Here is an 18,468-nt window from a genome sequence, read left to right as displayed (position 1 = left end):
AAAGCTACTGGTGCATAGCTTGAACAAAATAGTACTAAATATCACAAATTGTGCACTCAAAAACGTTTCTGCAACCTAACTATTTCCTATTTTATGCTGACTTGTTTGTATTTCCTTATTATTTTCTTATTTCTTTGCATTTTAACAGTATAATTCACAAAAAAAAAAATCCAAATACAGCTGTACAAACTTAAAGGTGGGGTAGGTAATTTTGGAGAAACCGGCTCCAGTGCGCTAGAATTTGAAAATACACAACCGGAAAAACTCTGCCACTTCCTTACAGAGCCCCTCCTCCAACACACGAACGCGCACATGACCAATGAGGGCACGAGATAAGTTTGTGCACAGATGGAAGGCTGACAGGCAGGTAGGCCATCCAGTTATTTTAGCCGTGCCGGCTAAAATTATTGGTCGTGCTTTTTACATTACTACGGCTTCCACAGATTAAATGTTTTAATGGATTTCTTGTCGAAGCACTTAAGATATTCATTGCTATCGGGATGTTAAGGGAATTCCATGGAATATAACAAAAACTGTATCTCGAGCCGGTTTCTCAAACTTACCTACCCGACCTTTTTAATATACAACACATTTAAATACCATAACATACACTATTTGAACTACTGCATGTTAAACCCCTCTGGTCCAGATGAATGTCTCTCATTGAACACAGTTAACCTGTCTCTAGTGTACGGTGGATGTTCAAACCCCTACGGTTAGAAAAGGGCTAATGCGTATTATTTGACTCGGTGCCATGTCACGCTGTGTGACCTGTTATCGAGCTTAGTCTCACGTCAGGAGGCTCAGTGCACCAGGGAGTGTCAGCTCACTGCCGGACTTTGAACACATCACTCTGCAGGGATCATAACTGTGCTCTTAAATCAAATTTTTCATAATTTGCTCCCAAATAAACATACCATATTTATTAATCTTTTAGTTCTTTCTCTAGTCCCTTTTGTCTCATCTTCTAAAATATGTTATTTACTATGTTTTCTTTTGTTCAGACGGTATGTGGCTGTGGTTTTGATATTGCAAGTTGACTGTCATGAACTTGGCAGGAGTCTTATCTTTACCACCGCAGATAAAAGGAACTCAACTCTCTCCTTCATTTTGCTCACAGAGGCGGTACACACCATGTTTTCTATTGCTGTAATAATAACAACAACCGTTCCTTAGGGTCCGTACAAAGTCGTCAAAGTTTGGAAAATGCTTTATCTTTTCTGACCATTAACATGAACACAAATCTATATCACACACTACAGGAAAGAGAAAACCATAAAAAGCATGATACTGCTGCTTTAATAAGAAATGTCTTCTCTTCAGCAAGGAAAATAGGCCTTTGCAATAGTCAAACAAGTCAAAACAGAAGAGGCAAAGCTGACATTTTAAGTAATTAAAAGGGTTAGAAACTTTCAACACATGTTGCCCATACCTGTGTCTTAAAGGCTGGTGCAGTGGGATTTTTTTTTGTGTTATAGTCCCTTGACTACAGAAGTCCCCATGAGGTGACAATCTTATTTGACCTTTTCACAAAGAAACAAAAAACTGGCTCCAACATAGCAGTTTGTGTCAATGTGTGTGTGCTCGCAGGAGACGATGCCCGCAGAGAGAATGAGGATGCGGCCGTGGCTGGAGGAACAGATCGACTCCTGCCAGATACCGGGACTCAAATGGGTCAACAAAGTAAGTATACACTTTGACACACACAAAGAAACACACACACTTTTATATTATAGTTCAATAGCTGACAGAATGTAAATGTGTGTAGGAAAAGCGGATATTCCAGATCCCGTGGATGCATGCAGCGCGTCACGGTTGGGACCTGGAGAAAGACGCTCCGCTCTTCATGAGATGGGCCATACACACCGGTAACACACACACACACACACACACACACACACACACACACACACACACACACACACACACTGTGCTTCTCCTTTTCAGTGGTTGACATGGTCATACTGCTAGACACCGCACCAGTTCTGTCTAAAATCAGTGAAACCTTTAATTTGCGGGACATTAGTAAGGAAGAAATCACAATGATCACTTGTCTCAATCAGTAGGGACACATTAGAAGGATTGATCATTTTATAATTCACATCAAGTCTCTAGAATATTCTTTGTATGCCTCCTCTGCTTCATTATACCCACCTCGGTAGTTTGACATATTTTACCTTTACCAAATATTGCGCTTGGTGTGTTTGGGATATGGCGCCACTATGCAACAGGGATACACATTTGTATCAATTGTGCAGCCCTAAAATCTCCGTCATTAACTAACAAACAAATGAAATGAAAAATATAAAGATAAAAGACTGCATACAATAAAATAAGCAACAGAAAAAACGGGGCCACCGTGTAGCTCAGTTGGTAGAGCTGGCGGCCCATGTTCTGGGGCAAGGCCTACCGTGTATCTCAGTTAGTAGAGTTGGCTACCCATGTTCTGGGGCTAGGCTCACCGTGTAGCTCAGTTAGTAGAGCTGGCTACCCATGTTCTGGGGCTAGGCCCACCGTGTAGCTCAGTTGGTAGAGCTGGCGGCCCATGTTCTGGGGCTAGGCCCACCGTGTAGCTCAGTTGGTAGAGCTGGCGGCCAATGTTCTGGGGCTAGGCCCACCGTGTAGCTCACTTGGTAGAGCTGGCGGCCCATGTTCTGGGGCTAGGCCGTGTTGAGGGCCTCAGTTCAAATCTGGCTAGGGGCCATTTGCTGTGCGTCTTCACCTTTGTCTCCCCCTTCCAAAACTGTCTCTTGAATGAATTAAATTTAAAAAAAAATAAAATACAATAAATACATATTTATCTTGCGAGATGATTTACTAAAGAACCGTGAGTATCCTCAGGTTAGGGCTGCCCTCGACTAAAGATTGTTCTATTCGACAATTAGTCGTCAATGCATGCAATTATTCGACTTATCGTTTCACGTATATGATATATTAATAAGGATAATGATTCTTCATGTGTCTCGGAACAAGCAGCGTGGACACACACTGAATTGAATTAAAATGTTAACAATCCATTAAATATTACACAGCAAACAGAAACACCGACAAATATAAACGTCAGCAAGAACATCTCCGCACATTATGCCCTCATCATGAAATGAAAGCCTGAATTTATTGTTTTCTGAGGTCAGAATGATTATATATTATAGGCCTATATATGTCGATACAAGGCTAGGCTACTGCCTGACTCACTGCTGCTGTTATTCTCCGAGTCTGAGGAAGGCACACACGTTGTCGGGTTTAATTAAGCTCCGATGGCGTGGATGTGGAGGCAACTTTTTTTCTGCAGAGTTTTAGTCACCTTGTGGGGCTCGTCCTTTGCTCGCTCAGAAAGATCCACACTTTGGATTTCCTAACAGACAAAAGTAACTTAATGACCAGGCACAGCTCTGAAAGAAGTCTGAGGGGTTTCCGGCTGACGTGTCAAAGCACACGAAGTGCACAGATGGAGTTTTTTTTCTTTCCTCCAACTAATAGACTAACTCAGAATGAGTTGATTAAGACTCATTTTTAGTCGACTATTTGGGGGCAGCCCTACCTCAGGTGTTGTAGCGCTAAAGGCCCTGACACTCCAAGCAGTCACCAGAGAACTCGCCGACGCCGACTGTTGCGTCGCCGTGTTCTCCTGCGTCTTGGCCATAGTATAGTATTTGTTTATTTGTCCCCGAGGGGAAAATGGGTTGGCCATGTGTCGCACTGGAACACACCGCAAAGACTTCAGCCGAGCACGTATGAACTGCGCATGCGTGAGTGGCAATAACTGTCCTTACCAGCAGGAGGCGGTAGTGTATATTCGTCATTCAAAAGAGGCAACAACCGGAAGACAGAGAAGAATAACAGACTGCGTGATCTAAACAAACAACAAATAGAGTGTGTGTTCCATTTTCACTCTCGTCCATCGAAAACATGTTTTGTGCGGTACTGGAGCTATCAGCCATTGGAGTGTTGCTTGTGGAAGACATTCTCAAGCAACCGTTTCGCTTCTCATGCACTGATTCGCTAGCTGAACAGCCAATCAGAGTGATTTCTTTGTCCGACTGCCTGTGGCCGACGCACGGCCGATTCAACATACTGGCCGTTTCTCAATCGCGAGGATGCTTGCTTGGTAGCACATGTCTTCCGAGTCACTTCCTTCAGAAGCTAGGCAAGAATCTTTCCTGGCATTCGGAAAACGAAGAGTGGAACAGGCTAGCATATGAGAGGCCCCGCCTTACATTTTCCGCCACAGATTTGGGGAAATTGGTCCGTGCACAAAGCATTGTGGGGATTTTAAGGACGCGAAGTCTACCGTTCTGCAGCCTCGAAATTTCGCTACACCATTGTTTGGTTTCCATGGTAGTGCGTCTCTGTAGTAACGCGCGCAACTGAAAGTCTGAGAGGGTGAGGAATATAGTCACAGCCATTGTTGCCAACTTGGCGACTTTGTCGTTAAATTTGGCGGCTTTCCAAACCCTCCGGCTACTTATTTTTGTCAAAAGCGACTAACGAATAATCTAACGACTTGTAATGGTGTTATTAGGGACTTTTCTGGTGTTTGGAGACTCACGTATTGTTCTGCAGTTAACGAGCTGCCGTGAGCCCCTCAGCCCTCCCATCGTACTCACAGGCGTGCAGACTCACTGTTGCCTCCCACAGCAGCTCAGCTGCAGTCAGAGGAGAGAGGAGACAGCCATACTCCCGCGTCAAGACAGCTTCAGTCACTTAATCACCTCATCCACTGTGTGTGTGCCTCTCTGTGACAAGCTAAACATCCACGTAGGTCATCATGTCACAGTCTAAACTGTATTCACAAAAGTACAGAATGGAGTGGGAATCAAACCCTGAGTTTAAAGGATGGTTGAAGCCATGTATTGGAGATGACACACAGGCATACTATACTGCCTTTATTGTAAGGGAGATTTCTACTAAAACTATTTCTACTTTCTACTTTTTGTAATAGAGACATTTCTGATTTACTGTCGTCTGGATTTACTCTGGTGGTTTCGAGTTTTGATCCTTGAAGGGGGTGGAACGTTTTTTTACCGCGATAACATGATATGCAAATTGGGCGATGACGTCATTTAGGGACTTCTGGCGACTTTTTTTGACAGCCAATAGCTACTTTCCTTACTATGGAGTTGGCAACACTGGTCACAGCAAACGGAGCAAGAATCGACAACTCGACCCTCTGCTCACTCCTTTCCTGTAAAATACAGGTCCAGCCCACACATGCTCCATCAAGGATGGTGCTACAGGCCGCGATTTTCTGTATTTCTTTGCAAAACAGTAGAAGAATGCAAGCTGGATAATATCTAAATAAAATGAGACATGAATAATGATATACCTGGGAAAAGATGGTGACTTCTCTGTGTTTGTGTGCAGGTAAATATCAGATCGGCATAGACCGCCCTGACCCGAAGACGTGGAAGGCAAACTTCCGCTGCGCCATGAACAGTCTGCCGGACATCGAGGAGGTGAAGGACAAAAGTATCAAGAAGGGAACCAACGCATTCAGAGTGTACAAGATGCTCTCCTCCTCCGAGAGGATGATGAAGAAAGGTGAGCACAATCACTTTTCTAGATTTGATCTGTTTCCCCTATAAATACTTGTTCATAATTCCATATTTACTGAATCAATACTCTTTCCATTTATATTGTGGCTCAGTTACTGAACGTTTTTATTCTTTCTGTATATTTAAGTGGAAAAGAAGAAGACCGACAAGGAGGGGAAGCCAAAAAGGAGTAAAGAGGTACATGAACACAACATTTGCTAGATTGAGTAAAAATAATAACACATAAATCTCATAGACATGACATAACCCTGGTGAATATATTCCACATTTTGCTCACCGTAAAAGCTCTTGCTCTCCGATTCCTTCTTGCATTTTGTATAAATCTGGAAAAAACATTACACTATGTTTTATTATGCTATCAATTGTGAAAATAAGCAAATTGAGACAAAACGGTTGACAGGTTTTGTAGCTTTAATGGATAGCGATGATGACATTTGTGTGTACGGTGGCTCTGTGGGGTCAAACTACTCTCAAAAAGCTTTTGACAAATGCAAAAAAAACAGAAAAAAGTCAAACCCGTTCCAACATCTTTATGACAGGCAGACGTTTTGGAGGGTAAAAGTAAATATGATGGATGCGAATTTCATTTTAAACATGCAAGCATTTTAGTGCACTGATCAGCCAATCAGAGATCAGTGGTTCGATCCCTACCCCTGCAGTCAAGACTGTTAAGGTGACTTTCGGCAAGATACTGGAAGCCACATTTGACCTCTATGTCTACAGTATTAAAGAGTATGTAAGCCCCTTTTGATAAAAGCGTCAGCTAAATAATATGTAATAAAGAAATCACTTCTGACTTCACTGCCACGTGAAAGACATCTGCCAGAAGATGGCTTATGTATAACTAATAGTAACATTTGAGAAATGGCTACTTTTTCTTTTTCCAACAGAAAGGAAAAATAAACGTTCTGTTTTCTGTAGACTATCTTCATGCTTGAATTGAAGTCAAAACTGAAGGAAGATAACTCAAAGAACGTGTTGTGGCGATCCAGCACTCACACAACAGGAAAGAATGAAACAGAGAGGAATCAATAAAACACAAACACAGATATAGCTGATCAGTAATTATTATTTAGTTTTTGCAACAAACAAACAATAATAGGAAGTACATCACTTGCTGCCACAGCAGCCAATCGCGGAAATGCCCCCCGACGGTAGCAACAATCATACAGCATATATAGCCACTGCAATGAACACACACACATTTTCCCTAAGCATGTTTAACACACACACATTTTATCATGCAGCCTACCACACAAATGTCACATGTTTTTCTCTCTGAAAGCTATACTTGTATATGTTTAAACGTCATCGTCTCATGACATCTTTAGGAGCAGTTAACTAACGAAGGTTAACTGTTTTTATAACCTAAGGCCTTCTCTGAACTTCCTCTACCCTCTGTGTCAGCTCACTTAAAATGAATACATCTATTGATAACTCAGAACGACCATTGTCTCTCTAACTGTGTGTCCCAACTCAATAACACACATCATATGGAATACCATGTGATCTTTAATAAATATCAGAAATACACTGTATTAAACATTCTGCTATAATAAACGGACCAAAAATATTAAATATAAGTGAGAAATGCTTAATTCCAAGCAACATTTAACAACATTTACAGAACAGTGCTTATTTAATATTTGACAAGTTTCTTCAGCACATTCTGGTCAGTTCAGTTTCTGTGTTTAAATGCCTGAAATGCTTCATGGTGTTAGCGGGAATAAGCTGTTTATATTGTTACAGCTGAATACTTTAGCATAAGCTGACTAATGTTCAATTACTCCAGCCCTGCACTTTGCAGAAGTTATTCTGTAAAGGATACTATCTTCCAACGGGCTTGTAAAAATGAACTTTCAAGGTTTTAACTACATGTTTTTGTTTGTGCTAACACAGGTCTAAAGGTGTATTCTTAATCTTTCTCTGTCTCCTCTTCCACTCTGTCCCCAGCAGGCAGGTTCTCCGTCTCCGATCAAGCAGGAAGCACTAGAGTTCACAGTGATCGACAGCGTCTCAGGTACCACACTACTGTCTTCTTTACTCATATTTCGTGGCTTCTTTTTTTTTAATTTATTTTTTTTTACTATCTTTCAATAGTATTTAAAGCTGGTATTTGTGTAAAGATCAGGCAACGCTAATATTATATGAATTATAGAATAACAATGAAGTGGTGGCCAATTAGGATGGTTACCAATTGGTGTGATCCAAACATTTCCCAAAAATCAACATTTATTTAAAGAAAAAGGTAGATTTCCATGTAGAATATTTTAGTTCTCAACACTCATAATATAAAATACTAACTAACTTAGTAAGAGGAACTGTTATAACAAATGGACTAATGAGAATGTGAGATTTTTTTGTATAGAGGCGAAATCCCGCCCATCTACTTCCGACCCATGGTACCTTATTTCGGAAAATGTATTAAAGTCAATGGGGAGAGAAAACGTATCTTTCGATCCCGTTTGAATTTTGCCACGAATTACCAGAGGTGGGAGTAAGTCCTACATGTGAAAGTCATGAGCAAGTCTCAAGTCTTGACCTACAAGTATCAAGCAAGTCCCAAGTCACTGTGGTGAGAGTCAAGCAAGTCAAGTCATTGCTCAGGTCAAGCAAGTCAAGTCAAGTCATTGCTCAGGTCAAGCAAGTCAAGTCATACGAAATTCTGATGAATAAGCCCAGTTTCCGCATTTAAATCAGTTAAAAGACAGTGGTTTTGAAAATGGATTCAACCCACACTATGATCTTCATTACATACACAGTTAATCATTTGAAATCTAATTTAGACCGATGACAATCATATTAGATTCATATTAACCCCAGAACTGTAGACAATATAGCTAGGACTCAAAAAGTCTGTTCAAAAAGGCAGAATTCCAGGTAAGAAAATCAGATATGGCATTTGCCATTACACATATTTAATTTAAATTTCTGTTAACACTAGAACCGCCAACAGCGTCAGCACCTACAGAGATATCATTTTCAAACCATTTAATTTGTTCCTCTTCATAATTTTCTTATAAACTAAGCAGGACGATTTAAAACTCACTTAATTGGGTTAATTTAGAAATGGCTTCAGTTTATCATCATAACAGATCAAAAAAATGTCAGATTCATTTTACAATAAATCAAGGAATGATGCACTTCTACAAACAAAAACAACATAATTAAAACATTTAAACAAACTACTAAAAGTAGATGAACTACATTATTCAAAAGTTTCCAGTAACTTCTGATAATAACACAGGGGAAATAAACGAGGCGTCTCTTTTCCTCTCTCTCTCTCTCTCTCTCTCTCTCTCTCTCTCTCTCTCTCTCTCTCTCTCTCTCTCTCTCTCTCTCTCTCTGCTGACAGCCCGTCAGTATCAGGGTTAGTCAAAATGAATCCCTTGGAGGTTCTAGTGTTCATTTAACCCGTTTTGTCTTCTCTTTGCTTAATCGATTTGAAGCAAATATTTAATTTTAAAAAGTCAAGTCCTTTCAAGTCATCTGTCTCAAGCTTAAGTCAAGTCTCAAGTCATGAATACCAAGTCCAAGTCAAGTCTTTTATCAATGTTAGTCAAGCAAGTCTCAAGTAAAAAAATATGTGACTCGAGTCAAGTCATGTGACTCGAGTCCCCACCTCTGCGAATTACACATATGATGTTTGTCAATCTTAAAAAATAATTTCCATGTCAAAAAATCACAGTTTGCCGTAAAACTGTTGAAATATAAGACTGTGAAAAATACGCAACTAGAAAGACTACAAATCCCATAATCCCGGTCCCGCATGCTGGCTCTTACGGAACCGACTAACTCGTAGTTTGTGTGTGTACAGCTCTCAACATGCCCAGACTTGTAGTGGTTTTCACCTTTTTAATGCTTTCCGCCTCATTCTGAAAGAAAGAAGTGAAATGTGCCGACGTGACGGCCGTCTTGGTGTGTGGTGCGAGATGGGAGATGTAGTTCATTGAGCGGTTTCACACAAAAAAAAGTGTCACTTCACAGTTTTACGGCACATTTAAAAAATGTTGACTTGCAAAATTATCTTTTAAATTGACAAACATCATATGTGTAATTCGTGGCACAATTCAAACGTAATCGAAAGATAATCTTTCTCTACCCATTGACTTCAATACATAATTGTTCCGAAATAAGGTCCCATGGAGGTCCACCGGAAAGGGAGAGACTTCACCGCTCTATAAATGGCTGCATTGTTGGCATCTACATAAACAATTTTTTTTTGAAAAATGCAATAACAAACCTACACTTAAAACCAACAAAACCAAAGAACATTAACAGGCATTGACATAAAAAAGAAGCATCAGGGTCAGTCACAACTTTGGAAATGAACCAAATGTACCTACTTTTTGTTACACTCCTAGTTATAACACTTAACCAGTCTTCTGTCATGTATAGTGCTATTCGAAGAGTACCTCTTAGCAAGTGATAGTCTTTCCAATGGCAAAATGGATCCAAAATCTATTTTCAAACCATGCTAAAATATAATCATTTCAAAAATTCAGTGGGATCTTTCTTCAATCCTTATTGGTTGGTGTTTTCTCTGCTGTTCCACTTGCCTCACAGAATGGTTACACATTCAAAAAGCAGCCTAGCAGCAATCTAACAGCATCATGTATTACATTAATTTACATAACACAAAATCTATTATTTCAGGGTCGAGACTGGTCATAAAATATGACAACAGACATTGAAAGCTTAATTTAAAAACCACAATAGAAGCTTCAAAAGTAAAGAAAAGATCTGTTGATTATCTAGCTCAGTAACTATCTCCTGCCAAAGAACATACAGTAACTACTGACTGCTTTCGTATACTAGTTAGAAGAATTTAAGAATTATTATCATGAAGAAGATACATTTGCTAGGGAACAAAGGGACACTATATTTATCGTTTTTCCTTTTTTTGCATTATTATTGCTTGTAACAGTTAACAGTACTCTTTCCCTTTTTTAAGGAACTTTTTCTATCAACATAAATACAAAATGGAAAAGATAACTTTTTCAAGTAACTGCAGTACATTTAAATGAGATCAAAGCAGTTTTATGACTTCATGAATATGTATTAACTACACTTTGATTTTCAAGGCATACGAATATCTCTTTATCTCGCATCACTGGGAAGATAACCACATTTTCCACACACTTGAGTCATTTTAATCAATTTATTTACAGCACTACAGTGGTTTCAGCCTTTCCGTCCAATCACACCCAGCGACAGCTCGGTAGGAGACCATGTGATCACCAGCGAGCAGCTACCGTTCGTCTGTCAGACCATCGAGGTGACCACTGAGGACGAGGAGCAGACCGTAAGCTCCTCCCACTCGTACCCGCTGCAAATCTCTCCTGTGTCCTCATGCTGCGGTGAGACTACACACACACACACACACACACACACACACACACACACACACACACACACACACACACACACACACACACACACACACACACACACATATATACACACACTTTACAACAATTTGTGATAAGAAAGAGCATAAATGTGCTAGTTAAATGAGAGTAATCTTGTAGAAAGAGATGCATAACCAGAGTTTTGACCACAGTTACCATTTAAAGGCACAGAGGTTACAGTCTTACTAAGAGGAATCTTTCTTGGTCATGGTTAATGATGTTTGTGTTACAACACACAGCTTAATCTGGCCGACATGCTCTAATCACTTCCTGTTCTGTGGTGTATGAGTAGAGTTCCAGGTTGAGTCGATCAATTGACCATCCCAGTTTAGATGTTACCATGCATCGACGTAGCCCCAGCGTCATGGATGTATAAGGATAACTTCGCTCAAGTTATCTCATGTCTACTGTAGCTTGGAGGGAAAACAATATTGGCTGCTAAATTTGATAAATGAAGTTTTATTTATCAGACCACAAATAATTAGCAACTCCTCCCTGCGGTCCCTCTACATTCCTCCACTTCCTGCCGCTGAGAGACAAATTCATTGGGGGGGGGGGGGGGTTGACTGTCTGACTGAACCAAACCGAACCTACCCGCACCTTCTGTAGTAACTCGTAATGCGGAAGTGGGCGTGACTATAAACTGTCTTCGAAAAAACGATAGACACCACTGGTTCAGCTCGTCACTGCTTTTTTAAAATGTGTTTTTGGTTAGACGTCTGAAATAAGGTATGTAAGTATCATAAACATGTGTTTGTCACAGACCTTGCAATATAAAATCCAATGGAAGAATCCCATTGCTTTTTGTCAATAAAGCTAGTGCGATGCTAGCTTCTGACGGGGAACTGAAGCCCCCCTCTACCCTCTCTTTAAAACTACCACACACTGTTTTTTGGCATTTGAAAGGGTTAGTTCAGGATTCCCTAAAGTGGTTGGTTAGTCAACGCTTGATTGGCTTTCAGTTCTCCATAGTTAGTCATTAGCACCGTGAGATCTGGTTATATGTGCATCCACCTTTCTTCTTATCCAACCAGTCATTCAGGGAGAGTGAGCTCTATCAGTTTACAGTTATAATCATGCCATCAGTTTTTCTTTGTCTCTACCACTTTCTTATGTTTCTCCATCGCTACCATGGCCTGTAGAGTCAGGGTTCAATATCAAATCATATTTTTCTTTAACATGTACTTTTATTTAATTGTGTGCAAATGTTATTTATGTAAACTCTTCATTTTGTATCTGTAACTATGTGACTTTTTACAAAGATCTACCTTAAAACCAATATTTTAACTGCATTTCTGCATATTTGTTTTTTTGCACAGGCAGCGACACGGACAGTGACACAGAGGTGAGTCTCCCATGATACTGTACACAGGAGAGAGTGATGAATGAATTATTAACTGCTCTGATCTTCAGATAAACAGGTTTTTACCTGTTTCATAGCTACTGCTGAAAGTGTGTGTGTGTGTGTGTGTGTGTGTGTGTGTGTGTGTGTGTGTGTGTGTGTGTGTGTGTGTGTGTGTGTGTGTGTGTGTGTGTGTGTGTGTGTGTGTGTGTGTGTGTGTGTGTGTGTGTGTGTGTGTGTGTGTGTGTGTGTGTGTGTGTGTGTGTGTGTGTGTGTGTGTGTGTGTGTGTGTGTGTGTGTGTGTGTGTGTGTGTGTGTGTGTGTGTGTGTGTGTGTGTGTGTGTGTGTGTGTGTGTGTGTGTGTGTGTGTGTGTGTGTGTGTGTGTGTGTTTCCTGTAATGTTGCGAGACACTGAGAAAAGGGAGGGCCTTGTCAGGAACTGTCAAACATTAACAGGTTGTTCTGAGGTTGGCCTTTTGTAGTACTTGTACTCACAGTAACACACACACTATCTCTTATCAGTGGTAAGAGAACAGAGAGTACAAAGGAAAGTAAAAACTTTCCCTCACATTCAGATTATTTTCTGTAATAAAAGGTGTCAGTGATGAATGCAGCTATTTGATATAATAGATGTAATGTTTATATTGTTACACATACAAAGCAACTGAAGCCATGAGAGGCAGTGAGGAAAAAACAAATCTGGTGAGCCATTACCTAAATCTGATGCAAATAGTTTTTTGGAATGCTGTGTTTAAGACTTACGGTACCCAAAACACTTCCGTTAGGAGAAACAAGCTGCAGTTTCAAAAGCAATTCAAATAAAACAACACAAATGTGCCAAAACACATGCACATGAAGCGTTCTGTATTTGCAGCGTTTCATTTATCCAGCACCTTTAACACATGTAACATAACTGCCTAACACACAATATGTGTCTTGTAGTTCAAACTAAGTCATGGCCATAATGAGTATTGCAACAACACCTGTTTTACTAAAGTGACATTTAAGGATTTTAAAAATAAGAATTATAATAGCAAAACCGTTTTTCACCTCTTCTGAAATCATATATAAAGGAGAGGAAACAAATAAATCACTGAACTGGGAAATGGATGTCCAGAAAAAAAAGGAAAAAATCTCACTTCTGTATTCAACATGCGTCAGGAATTAGCCACAGCCTTTGTGCCCTGCTTGTGTTTTGCTTATGCTCCTCTTTTTCTTCTTCTCTCTTTTTTTCTTGTCCCAGGGGCTCAGTGTAGTCTGGAGGCAGGACTACAACACATCAGTTCTCAGGGTTCCCTCATGTTCTCTCCCCGGCATGGCCACCTTCGTCACCGCGAGCAAGCCCAACTTCAGGGTCACCAGCACGCGAGACCCCACACCCCTCATCAGCTACCACACCGGGGAAGTGGACGGCTGGACGGCAGCGTACGGCCAGAACTCTGAGTCTGCAGCGACCGGCCTCACACACGAGATGCGCGCCAGTGTCATAATGAAAACCTCGGACGTGAACAGCTCCTGACCTCTGACCCCGGATGAGGGAGCATCATCACAGCTTCCAGGGCATAGGAATGACACAGAGTAGGAAAAGCAGCGCCGAGCCAAAACGGGGCGAGGTTCAAAACCTTTGATTCTTTTGTAGCTTCTCTGGGTGATGAATTCTCATTTTAAGAGGAGGAACTGCTGACTGGTGGTAAAAAGTACCCACAAAGTTACCATTTGTATAATAATTACTCACGGTGGTAATTAAATTAGAATTAACAACACCAAAACTACATTTGTAATTCATCTCTCATTTATCCCTTTGAATGCTCACTACAAAAACCTCCATTCTCTGTAAAACCTTCTTGTTTTACACTTGCACAGAAAGTCTCACACTTTCGCGCTTCGTGAGCCCAACGTGTCCTTAGTCCATCGTGTTTGTGCTAACACTTTAGCACACATATTCAAATGGAAGAAATTAGTAACTTTTATCCAATGAAAGAAAATGAACTTAAAGTTATGAGGATGCCATAATGTTTTTGATTGCACAACCTAGTAGATGAGTGCGGTTTTTTTCACCTCATATTCATCTACTCTGCTATGATTTTTAGCAGTACACAGTTTCAACTCAAACTGATGTGTCTAAATTGGGACACTTCCCTTGATGCACTGCCATGTCCTACACTATGAACACTTGAGCAGTGTGTGAATTTAGACCAGAGTTGTCTCACAAATCACACACCGTTGCGCTAGCATACAGACATACAAATTAGCGGTAGCTTCTTTTCCAAACTAATATATTCGTATGCTTATTAAAGCCTGAAAAAAAACAGTTTCACTTTTTATTGTTAGTGCTGTGTTTACCGCGGCAACAACAATCGCTGCTGGTTTGCGTAGCTTCCGATACGTTGCCGAGATGGCGATCGTTGAGTGTTAGAAGTGTCCAGCGTTCCACAAAAAAATGTTGACCGTCATGAGTGCGCCCTCCAGGTACTCGCATTTTTCCATACATTGCTTTAGGACACATTTATGCACTCAAAACAGCAAGTTAAAGAATTGAAGTACAAGAGCATTTGCTAATAGTTGAACACAGGAAGTTGTTTATGTATTACAGTTAATAAATCTCCCTCACATTTAGCCACACTTCCTAAGACTCCTCACAATACAGAGAACAAATCACCTGCCCTCTCAAACAGTTTACGCTCCAGGGAGATCGCACTACTTGGAAGTAAGAAACATGTTCATACCATATATACAGTCTATGGTTCATACCAAAGCAATGAACACTTCCTAGGAATTCATCTCTCAGTTGGCAAACCAGCTCTACCACAGAAAGCTGCTGAAAGAATCAAAGGCATGTTGTTATCAAGACTGACGAACATTGTGAAGCCCTGATTGGCCCCGCAGTGGAAACAGAGGTGTGTGTGTATCCGTCTGTGTGTGTGTGCAGACCTCAGGACTCTACCCACCAACACACACACAGGCTAGGAACTATGTATCCTCCTCCTCTCCTCCTGATGTTAATCATGTACATAGCTCATATGTATGAATGCCTGCAAGCCGCTTCAGAACCTTACTGACAGCACTAGTGTGTTTGAGTGTCTGTATGTAGCCTTTTTGAAGATGTGTGCCTTTTAATAACGGTGGCTAGATTCAAACTAGCCGTGCTTTAGTCGGCCATGACAGGCGCAGGTAGCTTTCAGGACATTGCATCTGCCCTTTGTGTGTTTGTGGATACCGACAGTTGTGGTAGGGAGCATGGAGGAGTGGTTAACTCTTCTACCATGGACCTAGTTAATTTAGTAACAATATATCAAACGTCCTCATATGTTGGGATTAACTATTTAACCCCCATGCCTCACTTCATGATTAGTTTGGGACAAAAATGTGTTCTTATCATAAATACTATATATTTTTTCGCAGATCTTTAACCTTTCAATAGTTTATACAACAATACTGTTGATTCTAAACATTCAGTCTGGGATAAGTCAGTGAATAGGGAACGGGAATGTGGCGCCATCAACGGCAAGTCGTCCATCTTTGGAGGATACCAGCAACCGCAACCTATTAATTTACCATATACGAGTCAAAAATATGTTTTTAAAAAAATGATTTATTGGGACTTTTATTTTGAAGGCTCCTAGTGTCTTTATCTAAGTTACTCACCTAATTATAGACTTATTATAGTGGATGACAAACTTCAAATATTTTTAGAAGAAAGAAACTTGCTCCCTATTCAAAATGTACGCCAAAGAAATCTGAAATAAATCTTTAAAAAGTGTAAAAAAATTCCCTAAAGAGGCCCCTGGGATTGTGTTAAAGCAGTGAAATCATAGTGAGTGCATTGATTTTGTACAATTACATAACTGCTATAATAACAAGTAGGAATAGGGAAGTCAGGGCTCTGTCCCAGAAAGGACTGTCGTCAGCAAAGCCCTGTTGTTTTTACGCTCCAAACGTCCTCTTATCCGTAGAGCACAGACTTCTGTGTCCTCTTGTGTGTTATGTCCACCTCTTCATTTGACATAAGATGAAATAACTAACTTCCCCGGGCGCCGTACATAATGGCAGCCCACTGCTCCTAACACTAGGATGGGTCAAATGCAGAGAAACAATTTCCCCACAGGGATTAATAAAGTATATAAAAATCAAAAGAATAACTTGCAACGTAAGTCCAAACATATACCCAGAATGATGAACTGTTCTACAATGCACTGTTGGAGAGTGTATCTGAAAGCTAATTGTGTTAGCAGCTAGCAGGCTAAAGCACGGTCTCTTTTTCCCATGCCTGCCTTAAAGCAGAGCTCAAGGGACAGTACTAAAAGTAGCAAAACAGTCGGACAAATAGGAATCTGCCAAGGTTTTTTTAACCAAACCACTAAAAGAGACTTTACACTGGACGCACATCATTATCATGGTGAATTAATTTAAGAATTGAGGGGGTTTGGTGAGAATGTGGAAATGGCAAATGGCTTTACCAAATATTTTCTTTAACGTGCCTTCTTATTGTTCTGCAGCGCATACTGACAGGTGGCTTATGTTTCTGTGAGCCTTATACACTTTAAAGGCCCTATTATGCTTTTTTAGGTTTCTTTTCCTGTAGTGTGTTGTATAGGTTTTTAGCATGTAAAATGGTCCTCCCCCCCCCATAAAGTATGGGACATCCCTAAGCGGTTGACCAATCACAACTGAGCCGGCCAGCTAACCAATCAGAGCAGACTGGGTTCTGGTTTCAGACAGAGGGTGAAAAGAGGTGCTGCAGCTCAGGCAGTATGAGAACAATAAAGAGGTTTTTGAACATGGAGACATGTCACAGTAGAGGAACAAAATACAAATATGTGATCCTGAAAATAAGCATAATAGGTCCTCTTTAAAGCAATGTTTGCAAGTTATATTGTCAATTGCATTTACAAATCCTGCCTTTTATTTGATCCATGTTTTTTCCTTGTGAGCCTTTTTAGCTTCAGGAATGTTGCTGTAGTGGTCACATAGTCTCTAAACGCAAAACCCTTTGGTAGTTATGACCAAATCAGCTGTTAATTTTTTTTGTGACACTCTTGAGTGTTGCTTTGCATATAAACAACATGATCCATATTAGACATTGGAGCCGATTTATTGAATTAAATTGCATTGTTTGTGCTCGATATTGAGCACAAACAATGCAACTTGACTTAAAACTGAAAACTTTTACTTGAAAAATGTAATCTTCAAACTCATTTTTTATTCACATTGCGCCAAAATCCAGACTAGTTATTAGAAGAGATGTAGCAAGGAATAACTTAAGTGCACTTATAGGATAAGAAGTAGAAGTTTTTTTGCTTTAAATAAAAAAAGGGACTTAATTGCAGCCAAAAGTTGATTACATTGAGATGTAATAAAGTTTTCCATCATGTAGTTCCCACCTGCTTTTGCTTCGTGTGATTCAGACCACTTGGAGCGTCTCAGCACAAAGAACAAAATGACCGTTGAGTTTATAGAGAACTAAAGAAGGTAATTGCTCAGCTCCTAAAAGGCAGCGAAGCGCGACATGTTTCCACTGTTTATTCTCTGTACTTCTTGACCTACATGTGAATCAACATGTAAACCTGATAATAAAGATTGTTTTGTATTTATTTTGGCGTTTAATAGACTTGATTGTATGGAGGACTAAAGCTGCAATCTTAATAAAAACTAAAATAGCAAGAAATGTAATAAATATGTCGCATATCAAATAATTGTACAGTTGAATACATTTTGTTAACATGGTAGGTCATGTTTAAATGCATTAATTACAAATTAATTTAAATACAAATATTTAATTTTTTTTATATTTCTTGACATTTTAATTTTCAAATTGACCTGCACATGTATTTGATCATTTAGGGTTTTATTCTCTATATAATCCACATTACTTAAACAATTTGTAATTCATTCATTCATTTTTGCACATTTTTTCAATTAATCTGCAGAACATAAATAGAAATGTGATTTATATAAATGAATATAAATTGGGAAATAATTAAAATACATTTTCAAATACAATCTTTTTTTTTTTATTGATATGTTTATTTTCATATTTATTTGATCATTTCGGATATTATTCTCTCTATTATCTGCAATATTTAAGAAAAACGTTTTCTTTTAAATTAATTAATGAATTCATTTCTGCACACACTTTCCAATTAACCTGCAGAATAAAAGT

At 39.7% G+C, this 18,468-nt stretch overlaps 1 protein-coding gene across 3 annotated transcripts in view; it reads left to right on the top strand.

Moving 5' to 3' along the window:
- irf2b (interferon regulatory factor 2b) overlaps positions 1 to 17,899 on the top strand; it is a 35,276-nt gene extending 17,377 nt beyond the window's left edge. For 2 of the 3 annotated variants that reach the window (XM_079668373.1, XM_079668374.1), the window contains exons 2-9: positions 1,591 to 1,683; positions 1,769 to 1,868; positions 5,365 to 5,541; positions 5,683 to 5,732; positions 7,509 to 7,575; positions 10,727 to 10,915; positions 12,286 to 12,311; positions 13,552 to 17,899. In XM_079668373.1, the coding sequence (XP_079524499.1) occupies positions 1,597 to 1,683; positions 1,769 to 1,868; positions 5,365 to 5,541; positions 5,683 to 5,732; positions 7,509 to 7,575; positions 10,727 to 10,915; positions 12,286 to 12,311; positions 13,552 to 13,827 (972 nt within the window). In that variant the 5' untranslated portion in view covers positions 1,591 to 1,596 and the 3' untranslated portion in view covers positions 13,828 to 17,899. The remainder of the gene's footprint in view (positions 1 to 1,590; positions 1,684 to 1,768; positions 1,869 to 5,364; positions 5,542 to 5,682; positions 5,733 to 7,508; positions 7,576 to 10,726; positions 10,916 to 12,285; positions 12,312 to 13,551) is intronic. The other variant, XM_079668375.1, reaches the window with a different exon arrangement.
- Positions 17,900 to 18,468: the final 569 nt, after the last annotated feature.

This window comes from Notothenia rossii (assembly GCF_949606895.1).
Source record: "Notothenia rossii genome assembly, chromosome: 3".
Classification (NCBI taxonomy): domain Eukaryota; kingdom Metazoa; phylum Chordata; class Actinopteri; order Perciformes; family Nototheniidae; genus Notothenia; species Notothenia rossii.
Note: the sequence above shows the minus strand (reverse complement) of the source record. Positions and strands in the feature narration are given on the sequence as shown.